Raw genomic sequence first — 15,250 nt, 5'->3', positions numbered from 1 at the left:
TAAGAAGCCTAGATGCCGAGATTGAAAATCTCTCGCGCTCAAAGTATGAGGCACCACATTGACATGGGTAAAAAGCAGGGGCGGATCCAGAAATCGCAATCGGGTGGGACTTGGATTTTTAGTAGGAAATTTTTTTTGACGGTGTTAGAGAAATTTATAGATTGAAAATAAAGATAAACCTAGTCATAAAGGACGTAGTGGGCCTTTACCACTCCAATGTTTGTTTAATTCATAAAACACTTTAGACATAACAAAAAAAAAAACTAAATAAGCATTTCAATAAGACCGACAACCTCGCGTCCTCACCGATGCTGCGTGACAAGGGTATGGCAAGGAAGAAAAGAAAACAACAGACAACATAGACGTTTATCTTTTTTGAGAAGATAGAGAACCTTATCTCTTTCTTTAACAAAAATGAAATTAAATATACGATAGACACTTGGATCACGTCAATGCTAGCTAGGACTTGAGTGAGACTATCCCAAAAAATATTTGATTAGTAATTGTACAAGATGAAGGAATTTGAGTGGGACTTAAGCTCAACAATCTTACAATCACACCATAAAACTAATGATAACTATAAGTAGTAATTTTTTTCCCCAAAATATTTGGGTGGGACTTGAGTCCCATGGTGCTTGTACCTAGATCCGCCCCTGGTAAAAAGTAATGACCACGAAGTACTGTGGAATGCACCTTTTTAAAACATCCATATAACTCTACTTGTTGAGTTACTAGTCACATGGATTGATTACCACTTATTTGACTACATATCATCGATGATGTTTTGTGGCATCGTGATCCATAATCTTTAGCGGGAAACTATTGCAAAAGGGAATTGCGTATTGCATATATGCTAATGAGATCAATGTATCAGCATGCGTCCGTGGGACTAATCCTTAGTGTGGGGAAGACAATGTGGGTCACGACAAAGGTAGAAGAAGCCGCGCCAATGTCTAGAAAAGAAGGGAAGGCACAGTCGGCCATAGTGGAGGCGCTCCCGGTCTAGACACCAACTTGTCAAAACTACTCATGCCAGCTCAGGGCAATACAACCGTTGTAGATATTCGGATCACTGGTTCCAGAATTGTCGAGCTCATCCTCAAGTCGTGAATGCATACAAAGTGTACAAAGGATCTTTGGAGATCAATTGTACGGAAAATCAAATTGAGAACAAGAATGTCATCCTCATGATCGCGAACTTTATAGTTTCGGATCCTGCTCTAGTTGCCTCTGACTTTGACGTCATCGAGGGAGACTTTGATTTTTTTTCCAAGCTATATGTAAACAAACGACGTATCGATGTCCCTAGCTTATTGTTTTTACAGTTTGTGACCTCGATGAAGTCGTTGGCACAATGTTGAAGAATTTTTCAAGCATTGGAAGTATCCTTCCATTGTCTCTTATGGTTTGAAAGATGTACAATTTACATCGTCCTTAGAACATGGCATGATTTGTAATCCAAATGAGTGGATTACGCCGAGATTTTGTCTCTCTTGCAAGGAGAGGAGACGCACGGCAACGCACCCTCAAGGAGGAGTGCCACATGTTTTTGTGGTTAAGTCTTTTCTTACAATGGATTTCACGCTATCTAACTAATTGTCATCTTGTATAAGATGTTGTAGACTTGTAATACCCCATCTTTGATATATAAACATGTCGTTTTTGGCTAAGGCATAGGCCTACACGCCATATGCAAGCATTGGAAGCTTTGCACATGCCAAACTGTGAAAACCAGAAAACTGATTTTCTTAACAGTCAATTTTGTACGAGCTTTGTGATCAGCTATGGATGAACTAGAACATGTTTTTATATCACTGGAAAGATATTTGAGTCTAGTTTCCAGAACTTTTTACGGTTCATTCATATCTATTTTAACGAAGAAGTTATGACTGTTTTAGTGCGCAAAGGTCATGTTGCTTGGAAATTTTGTTTTGCACTCGGGATTGCAACTTGTTTTGCATCCTTCAAAATAGTTCGTGTGTGAATATTTACTCATATATCGATCTACTCTCCTTTGGTAGATATGTCTCACGGAGACATTGAGTGCCTCGCAGTTAGTGGAATTACCCACAAGATTCTAAGGAACCGGCAACTAATTCTTGATTTAGTGTCTTGTAAATTTGTTGTGACTACGATGATTGGATCATCACCGGTCATTCATTGACGCAGTTTAAATCAATTATTGTTGCCTCATGGCACCATGATCAATGTCACATATTCCCTCTATGTATTGAGAGGCAATCGAACCTTGTTATGTTTTAAGAACACACACGCCAACTGTTACCATATGAAACTCATTATGAGAATGGTAGAAACTTTTGTGTAGACTTCTCATGAGTGCGAATGAGCGCATTATGGAGAGAACCATGAGTCAATCTAGTGGACTGTATGTCACTATTCGAATCATATGTGGTCGCCAATAAAGAGATTTTGGGACATCGACTCATACAAGCTTTGGCATGATCATGATTTAAGTCATCCCGGAAGAGATATGATGGTCCAAATTTTGCGAAGTTCTCATGGACATTCATTCTTCCACTCAAAATGAAAACATTTGAGAACTAGTGTCACCTGACGGCGCCATGGTTGTAAATGGCGGCCACCGGGAGACATTGAAGTCATCCCGGAAGAGATATGATGGTCCAAATTTTGCGAAGTTCTCATGGACATTCATTCTTCCGCTCAAAATGAAAACATTTGAGAACTAGTGTCACCTGACGGCGCCATGGTTGTAAATGGCGGCCACCGGGAGACATTGAAGTCACCCACGGCTCCGACGTCTTGGAAGCCGCTCGGCCATGTGCTCGAGCAATCGAGGCATCCCGGCCTTCCCCCGATGCGTCGATGATTTTTTCCGACGCCCACTGTTTCATTTTGTAAAGCTTGTTCTTTAGCTCAATTAGGAGCGAGATCCTCCTATATGACACAAAAAAAAACATTCCATTCTTGCAAAAAATTTAAAAAGGGATTATGTAGACATATACAACCAACTTGCAGACACCTTATATGCTTTTATGGTGTTGATAAGGTGTTGGTTGAAGTGTTATATCGGTCATGCGTTACACCATCGTTTACTACTTATGCTTATATGTTACATTCTGAAATGGCTAATTTGGTTTACTTAGTAGCATCTCCAGCAGTACATTTAAATTTATTGTTAAATTTGTCAACATTTAGATTTACAACAGTGATTTTTGAACTTTTGCTCCAGCAGTATTGCTAAATTGTATACATTAGCTAAATTTTAGTTAATTGTCTCTCAAAGATTGATAAATTTATCAATTTTCTCTATCAATTTCTAAATTTATCAATTTCTTAAGTATACTGCTGGAGCAAAGATTCATTTAAAATTTGATAAATCTCTAATTTTTTTCAATTTATCAATGCTGTTGGAGATGCTCTCTATGATTTATTAAGTTTTTGGGGTATTTTATTTTTGTTTTCGAAAAAAAATAAAAAATAAAAACCACCTGAGCTGCGTTTCTCTTTGAAACACAGCAGCCTTTCTTAGTTTTCTTTTAGACAATTGCTTGTAGTTAGGAAGCAAGCAGGAGCTGTCAAACATTGGGAGTACCTATAGAGTAGAGTTGGCTAGTCTAGGAGAGTTGGGTCTTGGCCTAGTAGATTAGGTTGAGATGGGGAGGTCGGCTGAGTGATTCGATCAAAACCAAAAGTGAGGAAACGAGACAGAACCAGAAACACAGAAGTAGAGAGAGGAACACCCCTTTCAATTTTCGTTTTTGGCAAAGGTAGATCCACTTCTTGTTCTAGCTTTATTTCAATCTGTGCATAGGTTCTCTCAATTCTATTTACTTTGTTTGATTATGATTGGTAATTTCGAATTCTCAGACTTGTAGAGATAGGAATCCAGTTCGAATCAGTTGTGTTAGGTTTCAATTAGAATCGTTGTTGTTGAAGCTCAAGAACCTTGTTCTTGAATTTGGGTGTCCAAATCAATTTATGGGTCTTTTTGATTCAACTGTTTGTTATGTTTAAAATCGTTCTAATGTTTTGGAATTGTTCCCTTTCTGTTTTAGAGCTTTAGAACTCCATTTGTTACTCTAAAAATCGATTTAAAGCTTCCAAAAATCAAGTTTGTTAGTTGCTACAACTTTCCAGAATTATGCAGAAAAGTTGATTTTCTTGCCTACTTTGAGGGAGGATATCCTTCAGCTCAGGCCTTTGTTTTGAAATCAAAAAGTACCTTTGTAAAGCTCATATATCCATCTTTGTGTGTGTTAAATTTCACAGGTTTTGGTTACCTTTTGGTTTGACAAATAGCTTGCCAAAAATAGTAGCAGACTCAGCAAAACTGAACTTTCTAAGTTTTCAGATTTTTGTTACAACTTTGAGAAAGCTTAACTTCTTATCCAGGGCTTTGTTTTCAAAACTTAAGCTATGTACATAAAGCTTGTAATCCCATTTTTAAAGTAGGCTTTGTTTCAGAAGCTTTTGTTGGAGTTCAGTAGGTGAAAAGTTAAACCAAAAAGGGGCTACTGCCCACTGTTTTTAAAACAAGGCTGAAACTGAAATGTGGTTCTAAATCAGTTTCAGTAATAGCTGAATTCTTTATTTTCAGTAGCTTTGTAAACAAGTTTTGAGTGTTGTTTAGTATCTCTTATATAGTTTAAAGTAGTAGAGTTTCTTATTTATGTGAACTACTTATAACATAGTTACTAACTTTAATTCATCAATCTTTATATGTACTTTACCTTTTGGTAAGGTTCCGGAGACGATTTTGGTGATCCACAAGTTTAAGGAGTGAAGTTTGAGCTCGAGTTTGTGCTATGCAAATCGAGGTAGGGTTTGATGGGGTGTTTGCTTTTATTATGCTATTGTGTGGCTATTGCTTGAGTTGTTTGATATTGAATTGTTTGACATTGAATTGTGTGGCAATATTCGAATTAAATGTAGATGATATTGAGATCTTGAATTGATTATGATATATCTATATTTGAAAGCATGTGCTCTTATTTTGAATCTATATTACATGACATTGGTGGAAAACGAGTGAGGTTGGAGGTGAAATTGGAGTGAGTGTTTGGGAATATATGAGATTTTGTTATTAGGAAACCATTTGTGTAGTTGAGTTTCCTCATGGGTTGTCCTCGGGATCTATGATTAGCCCACACGTGCACAAATGTAGGAAAAGTATGCCCTTTCGATGGCGGACATCGATAAAATGATCTTATTGGGTTGCGGATCGGGAGACCATGAGTATAACAAGACGACTAACAAATGGAGAAATTATATTCGAGGGTGAAGTAAGGTGTGGGAAGAGAGTTGAGTTCATATTGCATCCATGCATTCTTGATATGCCATGTTTGTTAGTTTGTTTTATGTTTGATGATGTTTTATTAATATATTAACTAGCCCTACTGACCGTTGCTCACCCCACATCAAACCCCTTGCAGGTGGTATTCGTGAAGCATAGAGAGTGTTATATGTAAATTAAGGTTTTCATGCTTTCTTTTGTAAAATAAGGCTTGAATAAAGAATGGACGTTTTGAAAAGAAACGCTATTCTAGTTTGTTTGTTATTTGTTTGTAAATGCTTTAAGCATGTGTCCTATAAGTGCGCCTTCTTATAAGGCTTGTAATCTAAATAAAGGTACGAAGGTTGTAGTTTCTTACGTCATGTTACGATATCTATCTCATTTTAATTACGGATAATAAACTGTCTGTAATTAGAATGCGATTCATGCCTTAACTCAAGCTTAGTCCTTTACTTGAGTTGGGGTGTGACATTATACTTCTATGAGCTTGCTACCCATTCTTAAAGAAGTTTTCATTAAAGGGTTGATGACTATTACATATAAATGGGTATTGATATTTATAACATATTTGATCTCACGTAAAATGACTACGATAATAGTCTTGAGATTGGTCAATGTGCACCAATACATCTGTTAAGGTTACATTGCATGCAGCTTTACTAATTCGTCCACGACCTACCATCATTGAATTTATTGCATGACAGCTTGTAACTGTGTGCGAGGATTGACACAGAATTACAATCCTTGAGCTCGGCAGAATTAAAACAGATCTCCAATCCTTGAGCTCGGCAAAGTGCCAAATTGCACTGCCACAATGCCTAATGATGGGTCGTCTGAGATGAATAAGTTTTTAGGTTGGATGTGAATCTCCACCAATAGTCCACTTATGTAGACTTCTTAACAGATGATCTCTTTTACAACTATATTTGCGGAATGTCACTTTGATGGGATAACATTCCCGCCGTTAGGGGGAGATAAGAACACAAGTGTTCAAGTAGAACGACGTGAATTGTCGTAGTTTGTCCCCACTAAATCTCATCTTAATCCCTAAAAGTGACGAGATCACATGCTGCAAATATGTCTGCAAGGAATGATGTCCAATCAAGAGGACATGGCGCGACCAAATCACCATGAAGGGTGATAAAGTGATGCCATAATGTGGCAACATGGTATCACATGCCGTGTGGCTCCCCAAAGAAAGAAGGGAGGCCCTTAGGTTCGATACTTACTCGCTCAAGGAAGAAAGCAAGGTTGGCATAACCTGATCCCTGATCCATAGATCAGTGATACTCAAATCCGTCTCATGAAGTCTGAATTGTGATTATCATTGGGGGATGCCTCAATGTCAAATCGAATCCATATAGAGATCTCTACAAGTATTACACTAGTGTATATGAGGACGTGGAATAATGAGTTTATTATCAAACCACACTTCGTTGATAAATCGACGTAATATATTGGCCTAACGGAAATATGCAATCCAACATAACGAAGAGATAGGTTCTTGGGCCAGGTGATGCCGACACTGCAAATATAAAACCCTGTCAAATATGTCTTCGTTAGATAGCGTAGTGAGAACAAGATCTTAGACTCACCTTATAACGTAAAGTCTCTCACTAACACGCACTGGGATTGACTACGATGAGATCAATGATAAAATAATAATAAATATAATTTAGGTTTTTCAAAATTCAACCAAAAACGGTTTTATATGCCAAATTAGCTTATTAAATAAATATTAGATACATAAAAAAACAACAGTTTAATATAAATATTAGTATTTGAGATTATTAAAATGGGGCAGTGCGGTGGGGAGGTTCTTTAATTGACCAAATGTCAGATTCGAACATTGGTTTCATTATTCAACAAACTTGCTCTTGTCCACCTGTGTTGCAACTTGCAACAATAATAATCTATCTCATTCTTTTTTCGACTGAACATCTATCCCATTCTTGCTCTTCATTCCTAGAAAAAGAAAAAAATCAAACAAACCCAGATCTGGTAAATGATCTCGTCTGCTTCAATTCTGTAACACACAGTAGAGGAGCAATTCCAGAATCGTCCTCTCATGGAATTCGAACTTCCCAATCCTCTTGCAAAACCTCGCCCTCAAACCCATATCTCAAATGACCTTACTGCTCAACCATCGGACATTCCCGAAGACCTCGACGACGACGTCCTCTGCTTCGCCCAACCCAAGTTAATCGTGGCTCCGATGGTGGAAAACTCCAAGGCATCTTCGAGAATCAAAGCACGACGAGGCGCAAAGGCGTGCACGCGTTTTAGTTTTTATTGGGTTTTTTTTGTTCGGAAGTGCCGGCATCACCTAGTTGCGTCTAGTCCAAGACCGCTTTGGACGTGCCTGCTTCGCCTTGATGGCGCCTTGACCGCCTAGGCAGTCCCTGGGCGGCTGAGTGCCTTACTTGAACACTTTGGAGAAAATCCGAGCGGCTTAGCTCGGCCTATAGCCTAGGTGGGACAAGGCGGCGCCTTTTAGAACCTTGGATGAGATATGTTCTTGTAATAGATGTCATTGCAGTCCACTACTTTGTCAGTGTGGTAGTTTTCGAATAACTGAACATGCAGCTTATGAATGTGGTTGTAAACACACCTCTATAGGATCAGAGATATACATGAAGGTCTTGAATAGACTTCATTCACCCAAATCAAGTGGCTCTAGTCCACAAGAGCGTGCGTTTGCAAGAGAGGTTGGAACACACACTAAGTAACTACTTGATTGGGAATGGATATGGTGAATAATGCCCTTGCGTGTTGATTCCGGATTTACATGGACTCTTGATAGACAAGAGATGCCAATATGTATCAAACATCCGAAGTTAAGAATGAAAAAGATCTTGGGAAGACATGGTCTCGAAAAGGTACTCGGGGACTATATTGATGATGTTTTTCCATCAATCGGCTTAAGCACTCTAATGAGTGTGAGGCCTACATATACTCCCATGATTAGTCAAAGTCTTTACTCTAAATAGAGATCCGTTTTTGTCTAATGGAAGATGACAAAGAAAGACTTGACCTCTCATTCGTTATGAAAAGTTGTAAAGCTAAGTGTAGCTCTGCACCCACGCAACACCAATAGAATGGCAAATGTATTTGGGTTTATTCAATCCCTATATAGAATATGACATGATAGAATGGACGCTATCTACGCCATCACTAACTATGGATGAGTAAAGATGCATAAAAAACGAAATCAGAAAATCTGTCTTTTTCTGATCAGCCAACTTCGACAAAGCTTTGTGAATAGCTTCGGACGAACCAAAATGTTTATGACCTATGGTTGGAAAGCTAAGTGAGTCTACTTTCTAGATCTTCTTACGGTTTGTCCATATCTATTTTCTACAGGAAATTATGGCTGTTTTAGTCTTGAAGGTCATGTTACGCGAGAATTTGATTTTCTATGCGAACTTGTGTTTTAAGTTCTCAAGCAGCCTTCTCCTTAAGATCAATGTGTGAAAGATCAAAATTGAGGTCAGTACGACATAATTTAGTTAATCATTGTCCAATTCCACATTTGAAGACATGTTAAAGAGTATTGATATGCTAAGTTCTGTGATAAGAATCAGGAAGCGCCCTATGGTTGATGTAAGAATCAAGGGGAGATGAAAACTTCAGGGGGAGTCTAGCACATACATGTCATTATCAAATGTAAAAGGTGCGGTTGTGTCATATCAACCCCGTTGTGCTCTTTTTCCCTTAGACCAAGACTTTTGTCTCACTGGGTTTTTGCTTGGCAAGGTTATTAACGAGACAATATCGCATATACCGCTTGTCTCTTGCAAAGATCATTGATCCACATGAAGTTGTTCATGAATGTGTTTGGTTAATGTTAATCATTACACATGGCAGGCTTGCTTAAGTCTTGGCCTAAATCTACTTTTAAGAAACATGTGAAAAACATTGGAATACGACGTTTATCAAGTCTCTCCGATTAAGATATACTTATCAGGGGAGTATCACATGATCGAGTTCTCAATGAAATAGTTGGTGCGGTGTACTCTTTTCTCCTTCGACCAAAGTTTAGTTTTTCCCACAGAGTTTTTGTTACTTGGCAAGGTTTTGACGAGGCAACACCGTATGCACCATTCGACATGTAGACATACGGCACAAGGGGGAGTGTTGCAGAAATATTGCACATGTGTGTCTTAGTCTAATGCTAGTTAAACGAGGAATCTTGATTCCGTATAAAGATAGGATATCAAAAATATGTTTCTTTGTACAACACCTAAAGGTGCTATGTAATCCCTATATAAAAGACTCATATCATATAAATAAGATGATGATTCTCTATTCTCAACAAAAGCTCTTTTCATGTTATTACTGGCTCCAAATATGTGGGAATTTTGAAAAGTGATTATGAGGGGCTATATTCTCTTGTTACATGCCACGAGTCTGACCCAAATGTGCCTAGCTCATTTTCAGGAAAAGAGAAGGGCCAATTACATATAAGTCCACTTTGAGATATTTTTTCCCACATAAGTCTACCCCAACATTTTTACCCGCATAAGTCCACCCAGGCCTAAATAAGGTTTTGATTTAAGTATTAAAGTTCAACATAATTACAGACTGCCATCCAACAAAAACAATTAGATTTTCTCTTTTATATTTACAAAAATACCACTAATGTAAAAAGTCAACAACCACTCTTCTCCCCGGAAAAGTCTCCGGCAGACCTCCGGCGAGGTCTCTGACGGACTCCGGCAATGTCTCCGGCCGAATTCCGATGAGATTTTCGACGGTTACGAAAGCTACTACGGCCAGCAAAAAAAGCTACTATCCCTAGCTACAAAAGCTACTACCACCGACTACAAAAGCTACTACCGCCAGCAAGAAAAGCTACTATCCCTGATTACAAAAGCTACTACCACCGACTACAAAAGCTACTACCGCCGACTACAAAAGCTACTATCGCCAGCAAGAAAAGCTACTACCATGCATAATAAAAGCTACTACCAAGTAATACAAAATCCAATCAATGTGTCAAAAATATACTATTACAGTGTGAGAAATATACCATCATAATTATAAATCTCGATCCCGTTCATTTCCAACACTATCAGAACACAATTCCCTAATATCTCGTCCACTCAATTTCTATAGAATTTGAAACTTGGAACTCCTCCAGTACTCATTCTCAATTCACGGCGGTCCACTCGATCTTCTGAAGGCTTACCATGGCTTCAGCTTTATCGGAGAAATGATGGAATCAGAGGAGAAGGAGAAGATCGAGAGAGAGAGGAGGTGGACCACGTCATCGGAATCGGTTTAACCTTCGCGTTGATGAGATGCAGTTGAGGCCGAAGCGGAGGTCGTCTAGGAGTCTTCAACTGTGGATCCAGAAGTCATCGTTGAAGCGGCGGCAACTTTGTCACGACAGCGGCGGAATCGAAGTGGAAGAATGGATAGAGAGAGAAGGTTCAGATCTATGGTTTCCCATCCCGGTCTTCTTCTCCGCCGCCGACGACTGGACCGCCATGAAGGACGTGCCAACCACGGCGGACGACACTTGTGGAGCTCTCAACTAATCGTATTTGGCTCTGGTCCTTATGTCCGATCTGAAATTCTAAATCCATATGAGAGAGAGAGGAACAGACTTGGTGTAAAGATCGGAGGGTATTTTAGGATCGTAAAAGTAAAATGACATATTTAGGCTTAAAAGTGGATTTATGTGGGTAAAAATATTTAGGTGGACTTATGTAGAAAAAAATGTCTCAAAGTAGACTTATATGAAATTTTCTAAAAAAAGAATAGAGACGAAGGAAGCAATGAAGTTGGCCTAATACTCCTGGCTGTAAGAATACATTCAAGACACAATGGCACATAATAAAATGAACATAATTCATTGATGGTGAAATACAATTTGCCTTTCAAAGAAAAAAAGAAAAGAAATATACTTTGCAAAACAAATATTTTCAACAGCGAAATCTGGCTTATAATGTTCAAAATGAACCAGGATTGACCGACCTGTTGACTGTTGTTATATTTTACTGCTAATCAAAATACAGATACCAGATACCATGATAAATTATAATAGCAAATCATATGTATGCCTGCCAAGATATAATAGTAGAGAAGCTCGAATGGAACAAACACTAGACTTATATTGTAAAAGCTCAAATCAAAATATAATGTACCAACATGAACATAACAAAATTACATAATCTTGTTATGGGCAAGCACAAAATGTCGCTACTTCAACAGAATGCTGACTACAACAACAACAGGGTAACTTCAAACAAGAAATGAAAAACTGAAACAAAAAATAGGCAGTGAATCGTACTACGAGCAGCAGAGGAACTTTCCTCATCAATGGGACCGATAAAATTAGTCTCTCAAAGCTTGTCCTCGAAATCGGAAAGCGGGGTCATTTGCTCCTTCAAACCCTTCCTCTTACGGATGTCTTGAACCAGCTGAGATGCCTGGGAACCAGTCTCCAATGGATCAGAAGACATCATCTCCCAATGATCAAACACACACTGGGGGAAAGCCTGTCCTGAAGTGGAAGCCCTCAACTGGCCAGAGAACCCAAAGGATTCAACAACAGGCAGGTATGCCTTGATATTGTACAGTGGGGTACCAGGCCTCTGCATTTCTTCAAAAACATGTCCACGCTTCTGATTGAGAACACTGTAGATACCACCGAGAGCACCCTCAGGGGCTTGAATCTCAACAAGATACACAGGTTCAAGAAGCCTTGGCTTGGCTGTAATCTGAGAAGCATAGATGACCCTCCTGGCGGTTGGAATGACCTGACCACCTCCTCTGTGAATAGCATCAGCATGGAGAACAACATCACAAACTTCAAAGCAAATACCCCTCATGTTTTCTTCAGCCAATGCACCTTCCTTTGAAGCCCACTGGAACCCAGCAACAACAGAATCCTTGATTTCATTGAGGTACTGGACTCCCTTACACATATCAACAACCATGTTAGGACCAGTGGTCTCAGGACCAAAACACCAGATCTTCTTAGCAAGATCTTTGTCCCAACCGAATTCCTCAGCCAAGATCTTTGAGCGGATTTTAGGATCATCCCTTGGACCAATACGACCATCATCAATGGCCTCAGCAAGACCATCTTCCAATGGGCGTGCTTCCATGTAGAGACGGTTGTGCTTGTTGGGAGACTTGCTCATCACAGTACGGCATGACTTCTCAAGAACGGTCTCACGGAAGGACACAACAGGGTCAGATTTAATAATCTCAGCTCCACCCATAAAATCATCCTGAAGATCCTTCAAACAGATCTCAAGGTGAAGTTCACCAGCACCAGCAATGATGTGCTCTCCAGACTCCTCAATAGAACAAACAACCATAGGATCCGATTTTGCCAGACGTTTGAGACCTTCCACAAGCTTGGGAAGATCTGAAGCAACCTTGCACTGAACAGCAACACGCACAACAGGAGACACAGAGAACTTCATGGCACGAATAGGGTGAGCATCTGTTTCCTTCTCATTTGTCAAGGTAGCATTCTTGGTGATGAACTGATCCAGACCAACCAAGGCAACAGTGTTACCACAGGGAACATCCTCAACAGTTTCTTGTTTCTTTCCCATCCAGATAACAGTCCTCTGTACATTCTTGACATACAGATCCTTCTTTTCTCCGGGAACATAGTTAGGTCCCATGATTCTAACCTTCAAACCTGTTTGGACCTTTCCAGCAAACACACGGCCAAAGGCAAAGAACCTACCCTTGTCAGATGCGGGAATCATCTTAGACACATAGAGCATAAGAGGACCATCTGGGTCACAGTTTCTGATGGCATTAGCATACTGATCATCCAGGGGACCCTCGTACAAATTCTCCACACGATACCTCTGAGCTGTATGTGGAGAGGGAAGGTGAAAGATCATCATCTCCAGTAGGGCACTGCTGGCTGGCAGCCAGGTCTGCATAACCCTCTTCATCAATGGTTTTCCCATCAGATCTTTTTCCTCACCCTTCATGGTGATTCCTAGCTTTGTCAACATGGGCCACAGCTTATCCTTCTGGTCATTCATGCAGGTAGCAATAACCTGCTTGATGGGTTCATAACAAAACTGAACGAAACCACGCTTGCACGTAGGAGAACCAGTGTTCTTGCTGGTCCACTTCTTCGTTGCTGGGTCAAAAAAGTTCTCACCCCAGAGCCTTTCCATCATCTTTGCCTCATCAACTTTAAACTTATCAGCATACATCTTGGCAAAGTTGGTAAGGGTGAATGCCCAACCGTGCAAACCAGCAGAGAAAGCAACAGTTCCCTTCTCGGGGTAGACCTGGACATCACCAAGAAGAGGGTCTTCATAGGTAGCCATGATGACATTGGCATTCTCAATAACCCTTTGGAAGGTCTGGTAGGCCTCCTCACCATCCACCTGGAGCTCAAGGAAGCACCTGTCCATCTTGTTAACAGTCAAAACAGGCCTGATCCTTTCTCCCAAGGCTTGACGAAGCACGGTCTCTGTTTGGACACACACGCCCTCAATACAATCCACCACCACAAGGGCACCATCAGTAATACGAAGAGCAGCAGTAACCTCAGATGAAAAGTCAACGTGCCCGGGAGAATCGATGAGATTGATGAGGTACTCATTTCCGTTCCTCTCTCCCTTGAACATCTTCAAAGACTCGTCAGTCATCTCGTAGTAAAGAGAGATTCCAGTAGATTTAATTGTAATACCACGCTCTGCCTCATCAGCACGGGTATCTGTCATCCGGACATCACCAGCAACTTCTTGTGCGATGATACCGGCAGCAGCAACAAGGGAGTCCGTAAGGGTTGATTTACCTGAAAGGAACGACATTCAACATAATTAGCTCGCGGCAGTCAAAGAGGTTATGCAGAGATCAAACTAACTATATTGGACATAGACTTGCTCTTAACATTGAAATGAGCGCATTCCCACCCAGAAATGACATATGAAACAATAACAGTCGGCCATTGGACATTTAAAATCATTCTAAAACTTGCAGAAGTGTTTTGTAGTTGTGCATACACCCTATTCATGGATGAAATACTTTTCGCACATAACTGATACAAGCCAAATAACATGTGTGCTTACCATGATCGACATGGGCAATAACGGACATATTACGGATGTTATGCTTGTAGTCCATAATCCTACGCAACTCTTCTGCCGTAAACTTCACCTGCTCAAACAGAAAACATCCCTCGTTAAAATTTCACAAGCCAACACATTTTCAGCAACACCTTGACCAAAAGTTAGAACCGAGTGACTTACCATCTTGACTGATTGTTAATGTCACCTCTCAGTAATTAAAGTTACGACCTGCAAACAAAAACATCAAAACAAACAGTTACAAAACAAACACGAAATAATAACATCATCCAAGTAGATTCATAATAAACTTAAAATCACAACCACCAACACCGCAATGTAAACAAGTAAGTCTGCAAACAAGTAAGTCTGCAAGCAGTTACGTACTCATAAACCATCAATTAATTCAGAAATTTCATTAACTACATAATTCTAGTAATCACAATCAAATACGCAAGATGTTTGTTTCAATCTTTGTACACAAGTAAGTCGTAGACCATAACTTGATATCGATAGCAAGCTCGAAAAAGCGATTCTCTTTTCATCAAGAAAAGCTACTACAAAGCTCAGCTTACAGCCATAGCTACGCAAACACAAGCATCTAAGCATAAACAACTTCAATCCGATCAATTCAAAGCAGTACGAACAGTATAACATACTATTTCAAGCATCAAATCACAGATCTTAACCAATTAAAAATCGAAAAGCTAGTACTGGAGATGATACAGAGCAAAGTAAACAAGTAGGTGAAGTAAAAATATATACAAGAGAGTCACAAAGATAGAGCAAAGAAGCTTCAGATCTAGATGGAGCAGAGGTGAGAGAGAGAGAGAGAGAGAGAGAGAGAGAGAGAGAGAGAGAGAGAGAGAGAGAGAGAGAGAGAGAGAGAGAGAGAGAGAGAGAGAGAGAGAGA

The 15,250-nt window shown here is 39.8% G+C and overlaps 1 protein-coding gene and 1 pseudogene across 2 annotated transcripts in view; both read right to left on the bottom strand.

The window, feature by feature from the left end:
• LOC101292394 overlaps positions 1 to 15,250 on the bottom strand; it is a 1,325,780-nt pseudogene that overhangs the window by 1,131,506 nt on the left and 179,024 nt on the right. The gene's annotated exons all lie outside the window — the stretch shown is intronic.
• The window catches only part of LOC101310872 (elongation factor 2-like), a 3,944-nt gene continuing 64 nt past the window's right edge, over positions 11,371 to 15,250 (bottom strand). Inside the window, exons 2-4 of the mRNA XM_004294024.1 lie at positions 14,521 to 14,568; positions 14,341 to 14,428; positions 11,371 to 14,066 (exon numbers count right to left, since the gene is read on the bottom strand). Of these exons, the coding sequence (XP_004294072.1) occupies positions 11,626 to 14,066; positions 14,341 to 14,428; positions 14,521 to 14,523 (2,532 nt within the window). The 5' untranslated portion in view covers positions 14,524 to 14,568 and the 3' untranslated portion in view covers positions 11,371 to 11,625. The remainder of the gene's footprint in view (positions 14,067 to 14,340; positions 14,429 to 14,520; positions 14,569 to 15,250) is intronic.

This window comes from Fragaria vesca, linkage group LG3 (genome assembly GCF_000184155.1).
Source record: "Fragaria vesca subsp. vesca linkage group LG3, FraVesHawaii_1.0, whole genome shotgun sequence".
Classification (NCBI taxonomy): domain Eukaryota; kingdom Viridiplantae; phylum Streptophyta; class Magnoliopsida; order Rosales; family Rosaceae; genus Fragaria; species Fragaria vesca.
Note: the sequence above shows the minus strand (reverse complement) of the source record. Positions and strands in the feature narration are given on the sequence as shown.